Source organism: Carassius auratus, chromosome 9 (assembly GCF_003368295.1).
Source record: "Carassius auratus strain Wakin chromosome 9, ASM336829v1, whole genome shotgun sequence".
Lineage (NCBI taxonomy): Eukaryota > Metazoa > Chordata > Actinopteri > Cypriniformes > Cyprinidae > Carassius > Carassius auratus.
Window position 1 is genome coordinate 28,304,292 of NC_039251.1, and position 22,047 is coordinate 28,326,338.

At 40.9% G+C, this 22,047-nt stretch overlaps 1 protein-coding gene across 1 annotated transcript in view; it reads left to right on the forward strand.

Annotated features, from left to right (window-relative positions):
• The window catches only part of LOC113108077 (NACHT, LRR and PYD domains-containing protein 12-like), a 47,764-nt gene extending 31,552 nt beyond the window's left edge, over nt 1–16,212 (forward strand). The window contains exons 6-8 of the mRNA XM_026270897.1: nt 14,349–14,522; nt 15,568–15,614; nt 15,683–16,212. Of these exons, the coding sequence (XP_026126682.1) occupies nt 14,349–14,522; nt 15,568–15,614; nt 15,683–16,212 (751 nt within the window). The remainder of the gene's footprint in view (nt 1–14,348; nt 14,523–15,567; nt 15,615–15,682) is intronic.
• Nucleotides 16,213–22,047: the final 5,835 nt, after the last annotated feature.

Below are 22,047 nucleotides of genomic sequence, written 5' to 3' on the forward strand. Positions count from 1 at the left end.
TTCACACTCCTCGCATCAACGTGTAATATCAGCCAGCATATTTGGCCAATAGCACCGCTGCCTAGTCAACTCACTGGTGCGTTCTACCCCTTGGTGTCCATGCTGTTGATGTAACTGTGTCCATACCTCATCCCTTAAAACATCAGGCAACACTAATTGGTAACACTCTTCACCTCCGTCAGGGCGGAATGTCCTCCGATACAACTCCTTCTCTTGTTTCTAATCTATTCCATTGCTGGAGAAGACTCAAAACTGGTTTATCTAGCTGTCGCCGCTCTGCTGACCCTGGTCGCTGACCCCGCTCCCAGAACTTTATTACCTGGCTGATAACAGGATCAGCCTCTTGCATAGACCTTAAGTCCAAAGCAGAATAACCTGGCAAAGCATTGACGGCCCTCACATCTGCCTGAACTGCAACTCCTGTGCCAATGGCCTGCCGCAGTGACTCAGGAATGGTCACGCCAGCAGCTAACTCCTTGACTTCACCCTGGATGACTGGGTTCTGGCGGGAGAGAGCATCTGCATTACCATTAGTCCTTCCTGATCTATATCTTACCTCAAAGTTAAATGCAGCCAGCTCTGCAGCCCAGCGCTGTTCTGTAGCTCCAAGCCTTGCTGTGCCCAGGTGACTCAGGGGATTATTGTCAGTGAACACAATACACTTGTGACCTAAAAGATATTCCCTGAATTTTTCAACCATGGCCCACTTGAGAGCGAGAAACTCTAGTTTCATTGAGCTGTAATTATTCATATTTCGCTCAGTGGGCCTTAAACTACGACTGGCATATGCTATAGGTCGAACCTTACCTTCAAATTCTTGAGAGAGGACGGCACCCAGACCCCCATGGCTGGCGTCTACTTCTAAGATGAAGGTTTTAGAAAAATCTGCATATGCAAGTACTGGGGTAGATGATAATTTCCCTTTCAGGTCCTCGAATGCTGTCTGACACTGCTCTGTCCATGCATTAGTCAAACTCTGCCCTCTTCGTTTACCTGCCTTACCTCCTATCACTTCAGCCACCAGCCTATGCAGGGGTGCTGCCAATTTGGCAAATCCCTCCACAAAACGCCTATAATAACTTGCAAAGCCAAGGAAGGTTCGCAATTCAGACACCGTCTCAGGGCAACGCCATTGTGCAACAGCCTCAATTTTACCTGGATCAGTTGCTACCCCTTGCGCAGATTTAACATGCCACAAGAACTTCACTTCAGGCTTGAAGAAAGCACATTTCTCCAGCTTTGCCTTGAGTCCCTCCTTCTCCAGGCGACCCAGGACCATCTCCAATCGGTCCAAGTGCTGAGCTACAGAAGAGGAAAACACCACAACATCATCAAGGTATAACAATAGAGACTGGCACCGTTGATCACCAAATAGTCGCTCCATTAACCTTTGGAACGTGCTTGGGGCATTACAAAGGCCAAAAGGCATACGGTTCCATTCAAATAATCCAAACGGAGTACAAAATGCAGTCTTTGACCTATCTGGTTCTGAGACTGGAACCTGCAAGTACCCGCTGGCTAAATCCAATGTAGAGAACCAACGTGCCCCAGCTAAGGAGTCCAAAGTCTCCTCGATACGAGGCAGGGGAAATGCATCCCTTCTTGTCTTGGCATTTAGGTGACGGTAGACCACGCACATGCGCAGACTACCGTCCCTTTTTTTGACCAACACAATGGGCGAAGCATAAGGACTACAACTTTCCCGCACTATTCCAGCCTCCAATAGCTGGTTAATATGAGTTTTTACCACCTCATACTCTGAAGGAGGAATTCGTCGGTACCGTTGACGAACTGGGACATTATCGATCAAAGGTATGTCATGAGATATTAAGCGAGTACAACCTAGATCGCCCTCATGACCTGAGAACACCGTCTGATATTTCTGCAGAAGGGCTCTAACCTGGCCCTGCTCTGGACCTGACAACACCGATAAATCAAGGGATTCGAGCTGATGGGACAAGGAATGAGCACCCGCTACACTATGAGACTGAACTGTAGCAGCTAATGGCTTTTCCTCACTGATTCCTGTTGGCAAACTGACCATATAAACCTCCCTCACATTACCTACCACTGTGGTAGGGCGAAGAATTACCTCCACTATGCCAACATTCACTACAGGAACATAAACTGTCCCTCGATTTACCCTTACCAAAGCAGGTGATGCTAGAAGACCAGCTGGGAGGCCTGACTCAGGGGGCTCAAACAAAACAGTACTGCCGGAGTCCAAAGCTGCACAGGTGGCAGCCACCAGCTTCATTGTACCACCTGGGATACAACACACCCTACGTCCGCGTACACGCACACTTCCCACATGAACAGAGCGTTTCTTAGCACTTACCTGATGACAACATTGCAATGCACTAGACACATCAGGCAGTTGTGTAATCACAGGTAAATCAAAGAGAGCGCTGCCATGTTGCCCAAAAAGCTCCTGATAACACCGGCTAAGGATGTTCATCCCCAATACCCCAGGAACATCCAAACTCATGCCACCAGGAGGATCCCGAACAACAAGAACACCACACCCGATGACCAACCTGCCACAAAATTCCACATCTAGCTCCAAATATCCAACATATGGAATGCTAAGCCCATTAGCGGCTCGAAGCTGTAACCATTGACAATTTTGAAGGCGATCCTGACCCCACGGTTCAAAATGTTGGCGGAAACAGCTTTCGGTAATTGTTGTCACCATCGAACCTGTATCCACCAAGCAAGGTACCGAAACACCCCCCATAAGGGCAATCACATGTGGACAAGATGAAATCAAATTAGAAACTGAACGATGTGTGGCCATTTTACTTGAGTCAATTTCTTCCCCACCCAGGCTGTGACTCCGCGACCTGGTGGGAACTAGTTTTCCGACGGTCTGGGGGAACGAGGACGTCTATTCTCAGCTGTGGAGCGGCCAGCAGTAGGCTGGGGAGGGGGCGGGAACCTCCGTTCCCCATCACAATCACGAGCAAAATGGCCTGGTCGTTGACAGCGCCTGCATATAACTGGGCCAGTACGAGGGGAACGATTATGTGACGTTTGGAGCCGGGCAAAAGTTTGGGTGAGCTGATTTAGCTGTTGTTGTTGCTGTCGCAACATTTCTCTTAATTCACCGAGCTCTGACTGTGGCGACGACCTAGGAACTTCAACCGTTGTTCCACCCCGTACCCCATACTGAAGTCCATATGCTAGCGGGACAGACTGACTACGCCCTCTTGCCCCCCCAGGCATCCCCTCTTGTTCCCACCTAATTGCTTTGCCGCGAACTTCTAACAAACTAATAGTAGGCTGGCGACGTACTAGCTGCTTCAATTCTCGTCTTAGGGCACTATCCGCGACATGCTCAACAAATTGGTCACGCAGCAAGGTTTCTGTATTAAGGATGGACTGCGGGGCCCGATTCTTAACCCTTTCCAACAGGCCCATAAGCGCAAGAGAAAACTCCAACAGTCTCGCCCTCTAGTTGCTTTCTGGAGAAAAAGGCCTCTTGTAATGCTACGTACGACTGAGAACAACCATAAAGATCACGCAGTGCTTTAATAATCTTATCAGGGTCCCCACGTTCTAAATCAGAGCGATACCTGATCTCTTCTCGAGCCTCTCCCTCCAAGTGGTCAAACAGAAAGAAGGCTTGGTCTGCATTTGACATATAACGTACCCTCATGCATGCCTGTGCCTCCTCAACCCATTCATCAATACTCAAACCTGATTTTCCATTAAACTTTGGGCACCGTCGATCTCGCGGAACAAAAACAAATCGTTCAGGTGCAACGGCACCAGAGGGTTGAGGGGTAACAGGCGGAACAGTGGAGGTACTAGGCAGGGTGGCATCAGGACCAGACAACCCAACTGGTGCCTGTACCTGCCGCAACAGTGCATTATCAGCTCTCAGCTGCGCTACCAAATCCCTCAATTCTTGTAATTCATCCTCCATTATTGGATTTTACCTTTTTTTTCCTGACAGGAACACTTACCACAGAGAAGGAAAGGCCACCAAATGGAGCTCTGACAGTACACGGCTGCCCTGTTTCCAAAAACAAACAAATACAGAATATACAAGGCACACAAAATAAAGAAACTCAATGTCTCTGACTCAAACTATGGTGAACCCTGCCGACTACGCCACATGTGGCGGGAGGGTCGGTGGAGACTGAAAATGTTACGTCATGGGGGAGCGACTTACAATAATAAATATAACCAGACTACGCCACGATGGGAATTTCACCCAAATATTTTAATCAAACCACCTTTTAAAAGGGCAAACACAGGTTCGTATCACCAATTATATACGAGTCAGAGACAGAGGTAACAATATAAAAATAATTTTTATTAACAGTTAAAACCAATATTAAAATAGGCAATGGAGCATTTGGTTATTCAGCCCAATGGGCCACCAAGAGAAATTTAATACAACGCCAAAAGGCAAGGGGCTGGAGCTTACCACAGGACAGCGGCTGACCAGACCACACCACCTATAAGTGAATCACGGTGCGCACACACACACACACACACACACACACACACACTTGAAGACGCACCACAACACACTGGGAGAAATCACTGCACACTGTGACGGGGGTGCCACCACCTAAAATAAGCTGGTCCTATGCCCTGGGGCCCAGACCCTGCCAAGACAAAAATATTATATATATATACACATCAAATAAACAGTTTCTCTAAAACTAGGTTAATGAACAAAAAAGAAAAAAAGAAATACTTTTGCAAATATAAAATCTGCAGTTGCCTCTCGGGGAGGTCACAGTAACAATATAAATGAATACAAAAGAAAATCAAAATTTAACAGATATCCAAATATATGAAATAAACACAGCCACTGGAGAAGAGCAGGTGGCCAGAAAATAAAAATCACAATATAATCAAAAAAGAAACAAAACAACAATATAAACTGGAAACAGGACAGCAATGCAGCTGTAAAAGGACACGAGTGCCTCGAATGAAAAGCAGCTACTGGCTTCCCCAAGCCTATACACAAAAACGAGACTGTTAGATTGGTTCTCTCCCATCCCAATACAGGAACAGATTAAAGATACCTTACCAATCGTCAAGGAGATTTGAATAACACACACGAAAGGACTCTTACAGCCAAGGCCAGGGTAGGAATTAACAGAATTACAGCAACTGCATTGGGTCTCACAGCTGAGAAAGGGGCAAGTTATCGTTCTTAACTTTTCAGTTGCTATAAAATGTGCGTCCTGAATAAATACACAAAGCATTCATCCTACCATCATTAAAGTCTACGCACGGCTTGTTTACATAGCCGCACGGCAGCAATCACTGAATCGAAACCGATGCTCCAAACTAATTGCAACCTATAAACACACATGAAAACTGTATTAACCAAATAACGGAGCCACAGCCAACACACTAGAAGCGCTTTCTGCTTACCTTGATGTTTGCTAGCGCCAGGGAATGACGGAAGTGCGGAAGTGACGGAAACGCGTTACCGACGCAACAATTCAACAGGTGACGTATCCCAGGTAGCACATCATTTACCTTTTTATAGCCTGTGAGCGCCCTCAATTGGCTAAACACGGCAGGTGATGTAACAACTGCCACATCAGCATATAAAAGAATAATAATAATAAAAATAATAATAAATAACAGGAGAGTTTAAAAGTGGCTTAAGCTATTTTGTGTAAACTTTTTTCCCTATATCACATGCCAAACTAATTACATTGTAAGCATTAAAATCTTTAATTGCTGCTTTCTGCTGTGAAAATTTTGTTTGTGAGGAAAAAAACAGTAAAATTTTATCAGTTATTTTACCTAAACAGATCGAATAACTTCAAGTTTTCAAAATCAGATAGCATACGGATAATGTAGTAGCACTGTACATTTGTTTGAATGCATTATTGCAAAAGCGATTGGGTGTGAATCTGTTTAAATCATGCTTTAACCCGAAAATAATCAGTAAAAGAAACAGTCAAACTCTTAACATCCCGCTCGACTCTTGCAGTCATTGTAACCTTCTGATCAAGCTAAATATGTTTAACATGGATTCTTGCTGAATATGCAGTTATATTATGGGCTGTTGGCATGAATTGTACTCGTGATGGAGTGCTCTTGGAGCGAGTGAAAACCATGACGCTCATATTCAAGTGTTTGTGCAAAAAATATTAATGTGCATTAATGACAGGGAGGCGCCGTCTCATCACTTAATTTTTTTCCTGATAATGAATTTATAATTTTTTAATTAACATAATATCGTGGTGTCTCCCATACATTAAAAATATATCTACAGAAAGCTTGAAATGTTTTTTAAATGAAAATGAATTGTGTAATCTGTGAATGTTGCATTTCTCTCGTCAGAGAGCCAGCACTGTGAATTTCATCTTGCAGCCGAAAAGAAAATATTTGTTTATTAATAAATAATTAAAATATCTAATTTTTCACAATTATTAGGCTGCTTCTGCATGTGCTTTGTTGCAAACTTAATGCATGTGCTTGAGTGTGGAATATATTAAGATTTGATTATGTAAGTTTAATATAAACCTCTGATTAGTTGAATATAACAAACGAACGACTAGAACTATAAAAATCTTATGTGGGGGCAGACCATTTTTTAGTGTATAACCAAAACAATGAGTCCTAACTAAACCCGCTCAGCAAGTTTGAAACCCTCATAAGACTCCTCTGCAGCTGTTCCCGCCTCACAGCGCGCGGTAGTGATGCACGGGTCATCGCATAACCCGCAGGCCCCGCAGGTAACCCGCGGGTCGGGTCGGGGCAGGTTAAGAAATTGGCACTTTATTGCAGGGCGGGTTGGGGGGGGTCACTAAAAACAAAATTTTTAAAAATCCATTTATGTTTCATGGAATTTATTGGTGGAAATTAGATTTTTTTTCAAAAGATTCGTGGATTTTCAGTTCGTTCAGCAAAATGATTCATTCACTGATTCGTTCAGTGATAATTTCTTCATATTACACAAATACGCCAGCAGTTGGCGAAAAACAAACGTATTTACTTGTGACAAAAACTGATTTGGCTTTATTAGTGTGTGCATGATCGCATTAAATAAATAGTCTAAATAAATTGTTCAGATTAACAAAGCACAAGGTTTTATCGGGGATTAAACGTGGAGTTATGTTCTGTATTCCAAATATGAAAACAAGCGTATGTGCACCTATAACTGCGCTTTGTATCTGCTGATTGCTGATCCGAGATTTACACGCTTGGCTCACTGACCCGGTATACTCTCATTCATTTAATTCACGAACGAGTATCAGTTCATTCAACTCTTTAACCTACGAGAAGATCGTAATCGTTCCCTACATTCAACAAGTCACATGCTCTGTCACATCTTGAATAAATCTTTTTGACAGGATGAAACAGTTCACAGAGCTGTTCACGAGCTGCGCATGCGCTGCTAATAGCGCCACACTCGTGCGCTGCTGTGGAAGGAACTTCATTGAACGAGAAATTTGTATTTTACTGTCTATGGTCATTGTACATCGTTTGAAAACGAGAATGATTCATTCACCTAAAAGATTTGTTCACGAACGAACCATCATAGTGCAATTACCTATAGCCTATATTGATGAGGTTACGATGCGAAGGTCTAAGTAGCAACGTAACTTCCGTGATGTCCATCACTAGCGTGCGGGACTCCGGTCACTGACGCAGCTTCACTACCTGCGGTTTGACTTAACTAAATTAGATTGAGGTGAATACAACTTACTGATCATGAGACCAAAATTTAGCAAGGCAGGAAAACGTTAATTCTAACTGAAGGAAGATATATTTCATAGCGCTAATGCTGTTAAATAGAGAGAGAGAGAGAGGGAAAGAGAGAGAGAGAGAGAGAGAAAACAGGGCTATTCTTATGCTTGGAGCTCATTATATCAAATCCAAACACCAGAAACGTTATTCATTTTATGAATAATGAAATGTTATGAAAAGTAGCCCCTGCATTTTATTTATTCACATGCTGTTTGGTTGAAATAATATTTTAGTTCACAACTTTAAGTTCCATTGTTAAAAAAAAAAATGCTTTATTGGCTAACGTTTCATAAACCTTCAGTTGTTATGCTCTAAAATCCATTGCCATTTGTAATTTCACAGTATTTTCACTTCCTAAATCACTAACCTTTAATGTCACAATTCCATTAAATTCAAATTTACTCAGGCCGATGGCATTTTTTAATTACATTATTATATCATTATTAGTTATTTATTTATTTTTGAATAATGTAGCCTACATATATACAGTATTGTTCAAAATAATAGCAGTACAATGTGACTAACCAGAATAATCAAGGTTTTTCGTATATTTTTTTATTGCTACGTGGCAAACAAGTTACCAGTAGGTTCAGTAGATTCTCAGAAAACAAATGAGACCCAGCATTCATGATATGCACGCTCTTAAGGCTGTGCAATTGGGCAATTAGTTGAATTAGTTGAAAGGGGTGTGTTCAAAAAAATAGCAGTGTGGCATTCAATCACTGAGGTCATCAATTTTGTGAAGAAACAGGTGTGAATCAGGTGGCCCCTATTTAAGGATGAAGCCAACACTTGTTGAACATGCATTTGAAAGCTGAGGAAAATGGGTCGTTCAAGACATTGTTCAGAAGAACAGCGTACTTTGATTAAAAAGATGATTAGAGAGGGGAAAACCTATAAAGAGGTGCAAAAAATGATAGGCTGTTCAGCTAAAATGATCTCCAATGCCTTAAAATGGAGAGCAAAACCAGAGAGACGTGGAAGAAAACGGAAGACAACCATCAAAATGGATAGAAGAATAACCAGAATGGCAAAGGCTCAGCCAATGATCACCTCCAGGATGATCAAAGACAGTCTGGAGTTACCTGTAAGTACTGTGACAGTTAGAAGACGTCTGTGTGAAGCTAATCTATTTTCAAGAATCCCCCGCAAAGTCCCTCTGTTAAAAAAAAGGCATGTGCAGAAGAGGTTACAATTTGCCAAAGAACACATCAACTGGCCTAAAGAGAAATGGAGGAACATTTTGTGGACTGATGAGAGTAAAATTGTTCTTTTTGGGTCCAAGGGCCACAGGCAGTTTGTGAGACGACCCCCAAACTCTGAATTCAAGCCACAGTACACAGTGAAGACAGTGAAGCATGGAGGTGCAAGCATCATGATATGGGCATGTTTCTCCTACTATGGTGTTGGGCCTATTTATCGCATACCAGGGATCATGGATCAGTTTGCATATGTTAAAATACTTGAAGAGGTCATGTTGCCCTATGCTGAAGAGGACATGCCCTTGAAATGGTTGTTTCAACAAGACAATGACCCAAAACACACTAGTAAACGGGCAAAGTCTTGGTTCCAAACCAACAAAATTAATGTTATGGAGTGGCCAGCCCAATCTCCAGACCTTAATCCAATTGAGAACTTGTGGGGTGATATCAAAAATGCTGTTTCTGAAGCAAAACCAAGAAATGTGAATGAATTGTGGAATGTTGTTAAAGAATCATGGAGTGGAATAACAGCTGAGAGGTGCCACAAGTTGGTTGACTCCATGCCACACAGATGTCAAGCAGTTTTAAAAAACTGTGGTCATACAACTAAATATTAGTTTAGTGATTCACAGGATTGCTAAATCCCAGAAAAAAAAATGTTTGTACAAAATAGTTTTGAGTTTGTACAGTCAAAGGTAGACACTGCTATTTTTTTGAACACACCCCTTTCAACTAATTGCCCAATTGCACAGCCTTAAGAGCGTGCATATCATGAATGCTGGGTCTTGTTTGTTTTCTGACAATCTACTGAACCTACTGGTAACTTGTTTGCCACGTAGCAATAAAAAATATACTAAAAACCTTGATTATTCTGGTTAGTCACATTGTACTGCTATTATTTTGAACAAGACTGTAGGTGACTACTTTAAACTCTCAAGGAGTTTATAAGTTAAAAAGGGTAAAACGTCACAGTGCATGTTAAATAGCCTAAATGAACTTGTGTTAACAAAATAATTAGAACTAACAATATAATTTGATTTTTTTAAATGAACAATTCCTGTATAAAATGGAACAGCAACCTTTATATCAAACATATTTAAATCGTCCACAGCTGAGCAACGCGGAGGCGGGTCTGCGCCAGAGCACGCTCCGTATCCATATTCTTGATGTTTTCCATTTGAAGCTTAACTATTATTCATGAAGTAAAATAGGCTTTGTAGTTCACGCGTGTTTAAGTATCGATGGAAAAAAAAAATCACAATAAGCAATATGTTATAAAGTGGATGGCTGCTTGTGCCGAATGTCACGGTGAACAGCTGCTGTTTCCAGTGAATATGTGCACGAGGCACCAGCGTGATCAAACAGATAATACTCAATTTTTGGTCACATATAAGGCATAATTCAAAAATGCAAAGTGTTAGTAGTTTGAAAAAAATCAAGAATAATAACATAACAATAATTATTGCTAAATGCCGGACAATTCTCATTTCGCTCTGCATATGGAACCTGAAGATTTTTTTTAAAACCAAGAATGAACTGAAATGAAAATGATATATATATATATATATATATATATATATATATATATACACACACATAGGCCTTATATTTATTTACTGTTTAATAACAATAGCATGCATATGATCCTTTGTGTAAAGGTCTTCTTTAAATTTTTGATGAGTAGACTGTAACCTAAGACTGTCCTACGTTTTGAATTTAACTCACTGTAAATATTTTAATATTTTTTAAAGATGTGACAATGTTATATCATAATGTTATTGTTGTTTTACATCTTCCTTTTATCTCATTTTACAATTACATTAATTTCGCAATTCGTCCCTTTGCACCACCTGGCGGTAGTTTCGCGAATGATTTTAACACGCGACTGACTTGCAGTTAACACCGCGGCAGTAATGCACATTTAGGATGTCGACCTAATGTATACTGTAAAAAAAATAGAACAAAAAGAAATTCCGGAATAAAAAGCATTCCTCGTCAGATTCCTTCCATGTCCTGCCTACAATCCCCATGATTAACTGCCTCGGCAGCCGCAAGACCCGAAACACAGGTGAGAGGTGCTACATTTTTTAAAAGAATCAGGCATTCTAAATGCAATCACATCTCACATCTCTCATACGTACGGTTTATTGAATCGAACTGTCTTAAAAGAACTACCGGTGATCCGAAAAATGATGCAACCGTTCTCTACTCGAGAACGAGTCAATCTTTTGTTCATTATCTGTCTCGACTCGGTGTTCATCTTCAGTTTGCTCTTCACAGCAGTTCAGTCAGTGTACTGTTTGAGTAAATTAATTACTCCGAGATATTGGTTTGTTTTAACTCAGAGGGAGTGTCAGCCACATTAAGGTTTACAGCTTAATTCATTTGTGGATTAATGCTTATTGGAAATGCGAATCATTTTAAACATTTCAGTTCAATTTGATGAACTGGTTCAAGAAGATCCGGTTACATCTAAAGATTAGTTTGTGAACTGGATATCATTACACTGTTGTGTTTTGAAATCTCTCACAACAGACACGGAAGAGAAGACAATGATGAATAAAGTTGTAGTTTTTTGCTATTTTTGGATCAAAATGTAATTTTGATGCTTCAAAAAATTCTAACTGAACCTTTGATGTCATATGGACTACTTCGAAGATGTTTTTCTTACCTTTCTGGACATGGACAGTAGACTGGACACACAGTTTCAATGGAGGGACTGAGAGCTCTCGGACTTAATCTAAAATATCTGTGTCCCGAATATGAACGGAGGTCTTACGGGTTTGGAACAACATGAGTGTGGGTTATTAATTACATAATTTTCATTTTTCGGTGAACTAACCCTTTAAGCTTGTTCAACTCCCCCGAGAGGTGAACAAGCTTGTGCAAACGCTGACATAAAAACTCAAGTGCAGATCTCTGCTCTAGCAGTTCCGCAAATGCAGACGTGAGCGCATCCTTCTCACTGGGGAAGTCGTGGCCTGACGGTTAGCGACTCCGACTCGCAATCGAAAGGTTGTGAGTTCGAGCCCCAGGCCGGCAGGTATTGTGGGTGGGGGGAGTGCATGTACAGTTCTCTCTCCACCATGGCTCTCTCCACCTCTCTCTCTCTAAATGGCTGCCCACTGCTCCGGGTGTGTGTTCACAGTGTGTGTGTGTTTGTTCACTGCTCTGTGTGTGTGCACTTCGGATGGGTTAAATGCAGAGCACAAATGGGTCACCATACTTGGCTGAATGTCACGTCACTTTCACTCTCTCGTGAGTCTCGTGAGTCTCATATGTGCTTCGTACACTAGGCCTCTTGAAGGCAAAAAAAAAGAGGATGATGTGTTGGATACAATACAGGTGCCTTTTTATATTTTGCTTACGTCATATGCTGTGGCCTGCCAATGTCAAGTTCATTGTCATTATTTAATTTATGCTTCAGACACCGGTAACGCAACGTTTATTTCCCTTTCGAAAGGGAGTTTTGTGTTTTGCAAAGTTTGCTGCTTAACCTGTTGTGGTGTTGATTCACATTGTTTCTAAATTACTGTGTAGAGTGATCAGATGCATTTTAAATAATTGCTAAAATCTTCAGTGGCCAAAAATTTACTTTTCATTAAAAAATAATTGTACTTTTCATTAAAAAATAATTCACTGTTGTTTGATCCTGACACAAAATGACCAGCTAACATTAATTGACTAATCATATCAGCAGCACATGTGAAAGTGTGAATGAGTACTAGTCACTACTTAATCACTATAATACTAATTAGATTGTAAGAGCAGACTGATTGCTATAAAAGGAGGAAAGAAGCACTTCCAATCATTGTGTTCTTGTTAGCAATGGTTATTTTCAAAGAGAAATATGCAGCCATCATCACCTTGCATCAAAATGGCATCACTTGCAAGGAAATTGCTACAAAGAATATAGTACCTGAAATAACCATTTACAGGATCATCAAGAACTTCAAGGAGAGAGGTTCGACTGCAGTGAAGAAGTCCTTAGAATGTATCAGAGTATCCGGCAAGCACCAGGACCATCTCCTCCTGTGGAGTCAGCTACGGAATCGTGCCTCCAGCAGTGCAGAGCTTGCTGATGTGGCAGGTTGATGTGAGAGCATCTGCACACACAGTGAGACCAAGACTTTTGGACAAAGGCCTGCTGCCAAGAAGGGTGGTAAAGAAGCCACTTCTCTCCAAGAAAAACATCAATGACAGACTGAAATTCTGCAAGAAGAACAAGGATTGGACAGCATAAAACTCGTACAAAGTTATTTTCTCTAATGAAGCTCTCTTCCGGCTGTCTGGAAAATAGTTTGCTTGGAGAAGAAAAGATGAACACTACCTTGACGTGCCAACAGTGAAGCATCCTGAGACCATCCATGTGTGGGGTTGCTTTTCAAACAAGGATGTAGGTTCTCTCATAATTCTGCCCAAAAACACTGCCATGAATAAAGAATGGTGTCAAAACGCCTGCAAGAGTGACTTCTTCCAATGATCCATGAGCAAATTGGTGATGATCCGTGCCTTTTAAAGCATGATGGAGCACCATGTCACAAAGCAAGGGTGATAAAGAAGTGGCTCAAACATCATTACACTGAAATTTTTGATCTGTGGCTAGGCAACTCCCCCGATCTCAATCCTAAAGAAAACCTGTGGTCAGTCCTCAGAAGGTGAGTGGACAAGCAGAAGCCCACAAATTGTGATCAATTCCGAGAATACGGCAAAAATGGATAAGCATTTATCAGGATTTGGCCCAGAAGCTAATATACAGCATGCCAGAACGAATTAGAGGTTATGAAGAACAAGGGTCAACACTGTAAATATTGACTCATTTTATATATATTTTTTTTCAAATCAAAGCCTTTAAAACTAATGATATGCTTATCATTGTTTTTCAGTATACCACTGAAACAGCGAACTTTGTAAAACACAAAATTTCTGTCACTGCCAAAACTTTTGGCCATAACTGTAAGCACAAAAATTACATTAAATCATTATCCAGAAATTAAAATGAATATTATAAATATTAATATGTTCATTTGCAGCCAGAAGGGATGTTTCAACCAGTCAAATGCTGAGGTCTGAGAATGTCCTCATATGAGCACATTAGTATGGATGAGGCTTGTGAAAATAGCATATGTTTCTATGCTTCTACCTCCTCAGCGCATTTCTCTTTCATCTTTGAAATAAAATAATCCGATTTTCATTACACAAACAAGCTAATTGCACATATTCTTAAAGTGACTGTTCTGTCTGTGTGAATATTACACATTTGACTCAACTGACAAAATCAGAATAACAACAAATGTGCACAATACTTTATATTGAATAATCAGTTCAATACAAAAAATTATACACCACATAATGCTATATACAGAACAAACAAACTAATGTGATGTGGGCTGCTGCTGTATGTTTTTGTAGGTTGTCTGGCTGTATGGTGACAGAGGAGGGATGTTGTTATATATCTTCAGCTCTGACTTCAAACCCCTCACACTTGAGAGAGCTGGATCTGAGTTATAATCACCCCGGAGATTCAGGAGTCAAGCTGCTCCAGGAAAAACTGGAGGATCCAAATTGCTCACTGGAGAAATACAAGTAAGTTGAGCAAGAAGAGCTTTTAGGTTTTATTGATTAAACTTTTCAGTGTCTTTGGGTATATCTTTATGAGTCTAGATTTTAGAGGATGCAACAATATTTAGAATCTAAAAAGCACTTGTCTGAAGATTAAAATATTAACTAAGCTGCTCAAGCAAAACAAATTAACAACAAAACAGTACTTTAACTCACCCCCTAACTGATTTCAAAAGAGGAGCATACAGTGAAAACACAATGGAGGATATTTGTTTTTTTTAAAAAGCAATGTTTTGCACATTTTGTATCTCGTGTGATTTTGAGACCAAGATTTCCTCATGAGTAACAGTGTGTAATGTTTTGCGATAACCAAGAGCTGAAAAAAACTTTGAATTCCTGTTTTGCAGAATATATTCACTTTAAATGTGTGACCTCCCTTTGTGAATTCTTCACCGCACACTGGGAAGTGTTACAAAAACAAGATTCAAACAATCAGAATATTGTACCTGGTCAAGAGTGCCCAATGTTGAAATGTGAATACTACACCATTACTGATATTATACAGTTCTGGAGGCTCTACATAATGCAGAGGTTGACTGTCTGCTCTGCCTACAGTTTGCAGTGGTCCTACAGTATGCAATGTTTCATAAACCACTGTTTTACTGAATTCTGCTGAGGTGAAATTCAGTGCAGTCCCCTATCGGGATACGTATTGTGACTTTACTGGTGATACAAAGCCCTACTAGCAACCACCCCATGTACTCTAGCAACTGCAGAGCAACACCCTATCAACCATGTTGTGTACCTTGGCAACCACATAGTGACCAACCAGAACATGTTATCAACTGCATTGCAACCACTCAAGTACCCTAGCAACTGCATAGCAACAACATAGAAACCACCCTGACTACCTTAGCAATTGCATAGCAGTACTCTAGAAACCACCCTGAACACATTACCGCAAAGCAACCACATCATGCACCTTAGCAACCCCCCTGAGTACCTTGTATATTAACTGCATAGCAACAGCAATTTGTTCACTGACTGATTGTGACTCTGTGTTTTTTAGTGTGAATGATGGAGGAGAATCCAGGATTACAGCAGGACTAAAGAAATGTATGTCTAAACACACACACAGCTATAGTGATTGTTGTTGTTGTTAATGTCTTTGTTCTTGTATTCAGATGCCTGTTTTTTCACACTGGATCCAAACACAGCAAACAATCATCTCATTCTGTCTGAGGAGAACAGAAAAGTGACAGATGTGCAAGAGAAACAGCCATATCCTGATCATCCAGACAGATTTGATGTATTTCAGGTGTTGTGTAGAGAGAGTGTGTGTGGACGCTGTTACTGGGAGATTGAGTGGAGTGGAGATTGTGGTGTGTTTATATCAGTGTCATATAAGAGCATCGGCAGGAAGGGACGGGGTGAGGAGTGTGAGTTTGGACGTAATGATAAGTCCTGGAGTTTGATCTGCACTCCTGACAGTTACTCATTCAGACACAATAACATAGAGACTGCTCTCCCTGTAGAGTCCATCATCAGGAGAATAGGAGTGTATGTAGATCACAGTGCAGGAACTCTGTCCTTCTACAGCGTCTCTGACACAATGAGCCTCATGCACACAGTCCAGACCACATTCACACAGCCACTTTATCATGGGATTGGTTTTTCTTCTTATGAATCATCAGTGAAACTGCTGATGAATTAGAAGAGTCTCACAAGAGATTCTACCCATAATTCTTTGAGCTGCATGAATCAGTAACAGTGGGATGTTATAAAGTCTCTTCATGACATAAAATCAATCAATATCAACAAAATAATTTTTTTCAATGCAGAGGAAACAGAAGCGGGACTTCGTATTTGTATTTACCCACTGTTTAATGCAGGACATGAATGCATTTGACCTGCAGTAACAATTGCATAAATAATGTTTTGATATATAAGACATAAAATGTTAAATACTCATTTGAAAAAAAAAACATTATTAATAAAATCAAAATATACTTTAAATGTGAAATTAAAACTGCCAGTGAGTCATTGCAATTAAACCGAATCATTTAAACTGGTGATTCATTCAGGAACTAAACACCATCATTGTAGAGCGAGGCAAAACTGTGTTATGGTGGCTGTGTTTGGAATTATTTTTGTTGTCGAAATAGAGTAAAAACAGTTAAATTCTAATTAACTAATTAATTAAATTCTTGTTTATTGAACTGTTGTAAAAAACAATCTATGTAATCATGCTGATTTTTGAAAATATGGCACTCTTCGTGTGATATTGATTTACTATATGAAATGATATAAATATATAAATTTTCTGCCCCATATCTTCAATTGTGTGCATTTTAGCAGACTGAAACATACAGTGAAAGAACGCACTCTAAATGTGCACGCACTAGTGTAATCTACCAGACTTCACAGCACTGTAGGTGTTTTGTATGGTTTTTGGCAAAATACTGATAATGTCAAATCGCACATCATTAAAATAGCAATTACAATATGATCATAGAAAATAAATATCACACACCCTGCACCGCTGTCTTTTTGGCTAATTTGTGCAAAACCTTTGCTAAACTGTCAAAGCTTAATTTTAACCACCAATGCAATGATGCAAGTTTTACCTTATCTCTGTGTGCTTGCAAAGGGTTGATGTCAAGATTTAATAAGCTGCAAGTTTGGTCTTTCTATGCAAACACAACTTCATAATAGAGCTTAAATATGGCCAGGGCTTCACTTCATTTCCTTCGAGTTCGATTATTTGACAGCTGCAGTCAGGGAAAATGAAAGAAAAACACTGTAGTTAAAATATTTAATATTTACATATGAAAGTTTATTTCTTGAAGTTATGTGGGTTTCTTAGAACGAATTCAAGCAGGATAAATGTCAAGCCTGTGTCTGAGCCTGTGCTTATATTTTCTCTAAGCTACACCGTATTAAACCAGATTTTAGATTTGACACATTTAAAAGGTGTGCAGTATTATTTATATTATATGAATTATGTGTTATATTATTCAAAATAAGTTGTGGTTCACTTTGCATCGGAGCATTAAAAGTAGTAGCCTATTTTAGTGAGCTAGGCTACATGGATTAATATGCAAAATGTCAATATTCTCACATATTAGGCCTATATTTTAATTCATATTTTACAATTCCTTAAAACAGCATGCATTTTTGTTATTCATTACATGTCCTTTATTTTGACAGTTAACTTGTTGGGAAAAATATATTTTTCTGTACACTGATTAAGAAATTGTTGCATGTTTTATTAATTATTTCCTTTATTTTAGTAAAATGTGAGGCACTGTATAATTTCGTTCACATTATTTAGGCCTAATTAGCCTAAAACAAGAAACGAATAAATTAAACCAGCACGATTAAATCTTTGAAACTCTAAACGTCCTCACGATTAAACTCAAGTCCTCTCATTATAATCGACAAAATGCACAGAATGTAAAAAAGAGCTTTATTAATTGACAACTTCAGTGATTTTAAAGGGAGCCTTCTTTACTTGCTTTCATATAATTTAAGTAAAAAAAATTAAATTGCAGCCACATTTAAATGCAGGTGTGTAAAATGTCAGAGTGCAAGATTTGTGCAGCGCTGATGCTGAGTGCGATGTGCAGCATTTATTCTTATTTGTTTTATCTTCATTACAAATCTTGTTTAGTTTTATTTTGGATAATTGGATGTTAAAACATATTTACGTTTTAATGCATATGCAAAATGTGAATTAATATTCATATTCAAATATTTGTGCAAAAATTATTAATGTGCATGCATGACAGGGAGACGGCGTCTCGATCACTTTAATTTTTTTCTGATAATAAAATAACTTAAAATTGTAATGTTTCACATACATGAGAAATATATCTACAGAAAGCTTGAAATGTCTTTTAAAGGAATGTTAGATTATTTCATGATCTCTGTCAGATATTACTGTGAGGTTGCAATCCCTCCTCCCTTCTAACTTGCTCCTTCCACAGATGTTTCCTGTTTTTGCAACATATAAGTGTTTTTGTCTTCTCTTTATCTCCTGCCCTCCATCTCTTTGTCCTATGTTTTTCTCCCTCCTCCCATCTGTGTTTTCTCTCTCTATGGTTTAGTCTTATGTCTCTTTACCCAAATGTATACCCGCATGCGCAGATGATACCTAAAGGTGAATCGGTGAATATTGGTGGGGGGACCTTTTAGGCCCAGGTTGTTGAGTTTAGTTTGACCTTTGCAGAAAGTTGAAATGCTCAGTGCCAGTATTATTCCTTATATGTCCAGTAATTCCTGATCACATGTATGTGTATATTACTTGTTGTTTTGGCTCATGCTCAACACATATTTAATCCATATCTTATAGGATAAACTAAAGCACAACCCCTTGCAGTACAACTATATAATGTGTGAATGTAATAATAAACTTGGAAGAAGTTTGTGAGCAGACTTGGCTTGATGTTCATTTACTTTTTCCCATGGGCCCATGCAAGGACTGAGAATGGTCAGACGGCAAGAAATGTGTTATTTTAACAATGTATCAATCCAAAACTAAAGCATTATGTAATTTTGATCGCTGGCGCCGATACAGGATGGCTGCCTCCGTGAAGTGCTCTGCAGTTGTTTTTGTGTTTTTGTTAGTTTGTCCTGTCTTTAGTTATATTCCTGCAATCAGTTTCACCAGGGACGAATTGCTAGACATTCGGCAACACACATCTCCCGATATATCACCGGTTTTCGACTATTCTGATGTTTTGCTGGACATTCTTGTCGGCGGAGCAGCTGCGCTGATCACACGCTTTAAGAGGATGCGCAGATGGGGAAAAAGAGCTGGCACGCTCGTGAGACTCAGAAAACGCGGATTTTGAACGCCGTTGCCTAGCATCCATCTGGCAAATCTCCGCTCTCTACCCAACAAAACGGACGAACTGGTTCTGCTCTCTCGGACAAATAAGGATTTCTCTCACTCTGCTGCTCTGTGTTTCACGGAAACCTGGCTGAATGACACCATAGCGGACAGCGCGCTCCATCTGCCGGGCTTTCAGCTGTTCAGAGCGGATCGCGAATCAGAATCGACGGGGAAATCGCGCGGCGGCGGGACATGCTTTTACATCAATGAACGGTGGTGTACAGATGTAACTGTGTTAAAGAAGACGTGCTCAAATCTCGAAACACTCTTCATTAACTGCAAGCCGTTCTATTCGCCGCGGGAGTTTCACTCGTTCATTCTGGTCAGTGTTTACATCCATCCTCAAGTGCATGTGAGCTCAGCTTTACAGAAACTCGCTGATCAGATCACAGAGACAGAACAACAACACCCAGACTCCATTTTAATCATTCTTGGGGACTTTAATAAAGCCAATCTCTCCTGTGAACTGCCAAAATACAGACAGCATGTTACTTGTCCCACAAGAGACAATAATATATTGGATCACTGTTACACCACAATAAAGGATGATATCACTCTGTTCCATGAGCAGCTTTGGGACGTTCTGATCACCTTCTGGTTCATCTTATACCGTCCTACAGGCAGAAACTAAAATCAGCTAAACCTGTATCAAGGACTGTAAAAAGATGGACTAATGAAGCAGAGCAGGATTTACAATCTTGTTTTGACCTCACTGATTGGAGTGTTTTTGAAGCTGCTGCCACCGATCTGGATGAACTCACAGAGACCGTAACATCATATATCAGTTTCTGTGAGGATATGTGTATTCCTACAAAGACTCAACTAATTTACAATAATGACAAACCGTGGTTCACTGCAAAACTCAGACAGCTCCGTCAGGCCAAAGAAGATGCTTACGTGGAGGAGGACAATGTCTTGTATAAACAGGCTAAATACACACTGGAAAAAGAGATCAAAGTGGCAAAGAGGAATTATTCTGAAAAAATAAGGACTCAGTTCACTTCCAACGACTCTACATCAGTGTGGAAAAGTCTAAAGAAGATCACCAATTACAAGACACCACCCCCCAGCACTGTGGAGAATCAACGACTGGCAGACGATCTGAACGAGTTTTACTGCAGGTTTGAAAGAACACCCATCACCTGCCCTGAACGCCTCCCCACACAACCATTCACAACTCCTGCAACCAGCCCTGAATGCCTCTCCAAACTACCGTTCACACCATTAACAGCTCCTGCAACCCATCCTGAACACCTCTCCAATCAAGCACTCTCACCATTCACACCTCCTGCATCCCCCGTCTCCCCCACACCTGCAATTCAGATCAGCGAGGATGCAGTGCGCCAGGTCTTCCTGAAGCAGAAAAGGAAAAAAGCACCAGGCCCAGATTGTGTTACACCAGCCTGTCTGAAATCCTGTGCTGACCAGCTGGCCCCCATCTTCACACAGATCTTCAACAGATCGCTGGAGCTGTGCGAAGTCCCTTCATGCTTCAAACACTCCACCATCATCCCCATCCCAAAGAAATCCAAAATTACAGGACTAAATGACTACAGACCTGTGGCTCTAACGTCTGTAGTCATGAAGTCATTTGAAAAACTGGTGCTGGCCCACCTGAAGGACATCACTGGACCCTTGCTAGATCCTCTTCAGTTTGCCTACAGAGCAAACAGGTCTGTGGACAATGCAGTAAACATTGGACTGCATTATGTTCTGCAACACCTAGACAGACCGGGGACTTATGTGAGGATCCTGTTTGTGGACTTCAGCTCTGCCTTTAACACGATCATCCCCAACCTCCTCTTGCCCAAACTAACTCAGCTCTCCGTGCCCACCTCCATCTGTCAGTGGATCAACAGCTTCCTGACGGACAGGCAGCAGCTAGTGAGGCTGGGAAAATACACATCAAACACCCGTACAATCAGCACCGGAGCTCCCCAGGGCTGCGTTCTCTCCCCACTGCTCTTCTCCCTGTACACTAATGATTGCACCTCTAAAGACCCCTCTGTCAAGCTCCTGAAGTTTGCAGATGACACCACACTCATCGGCCTCATTCAGGACGGTGACGAGTCTGCTTACAGACAGGAGGTAAAAGAGCTGGCTGCCTGGTGCACTCTCAACAACCTGGAGCTTAACACGCTCAAAACAGTGGAGATGATCGTGGACTTCAGGAGAAACCCCCCTGCACTCCCCCCACTCACCATCAAGAACAGCACTGTGACTGCCGTGGAGTCATTCAGGTTCCTGGGCACCACTATCTCTCAGGACCTGAAGTGGGACATTCATATTGACTCCATTGTGAAAAAGGCCCAGCAGAGGTTGTACTTCCTTCGCCAGCTGAGGAAGTTTAACCTGCCACAGGAGCTGCTGAAACAGTTCTACTCCACCATCATTGAATCCATCCTCTGCACTTCAGTAACTGTCTGGTTCAGCTCAGCTTCTAAATCTGACCTCAGAAGACTACAGAGGGTAGTCCGGACTGCTGAGCGAATCATTGGTACAACCCTCCCTTCTATTCAAGAACTGTACTTATCCAGAGTGAGAAAAAGGGCTGTCAAAATCACTCTGGACCCCTCACATCCAGCACACTCCCTCTTTGAACTGTTGCCATCTGGTCGACGCTACACAGCACTGAGCACCAGAACGACCAGA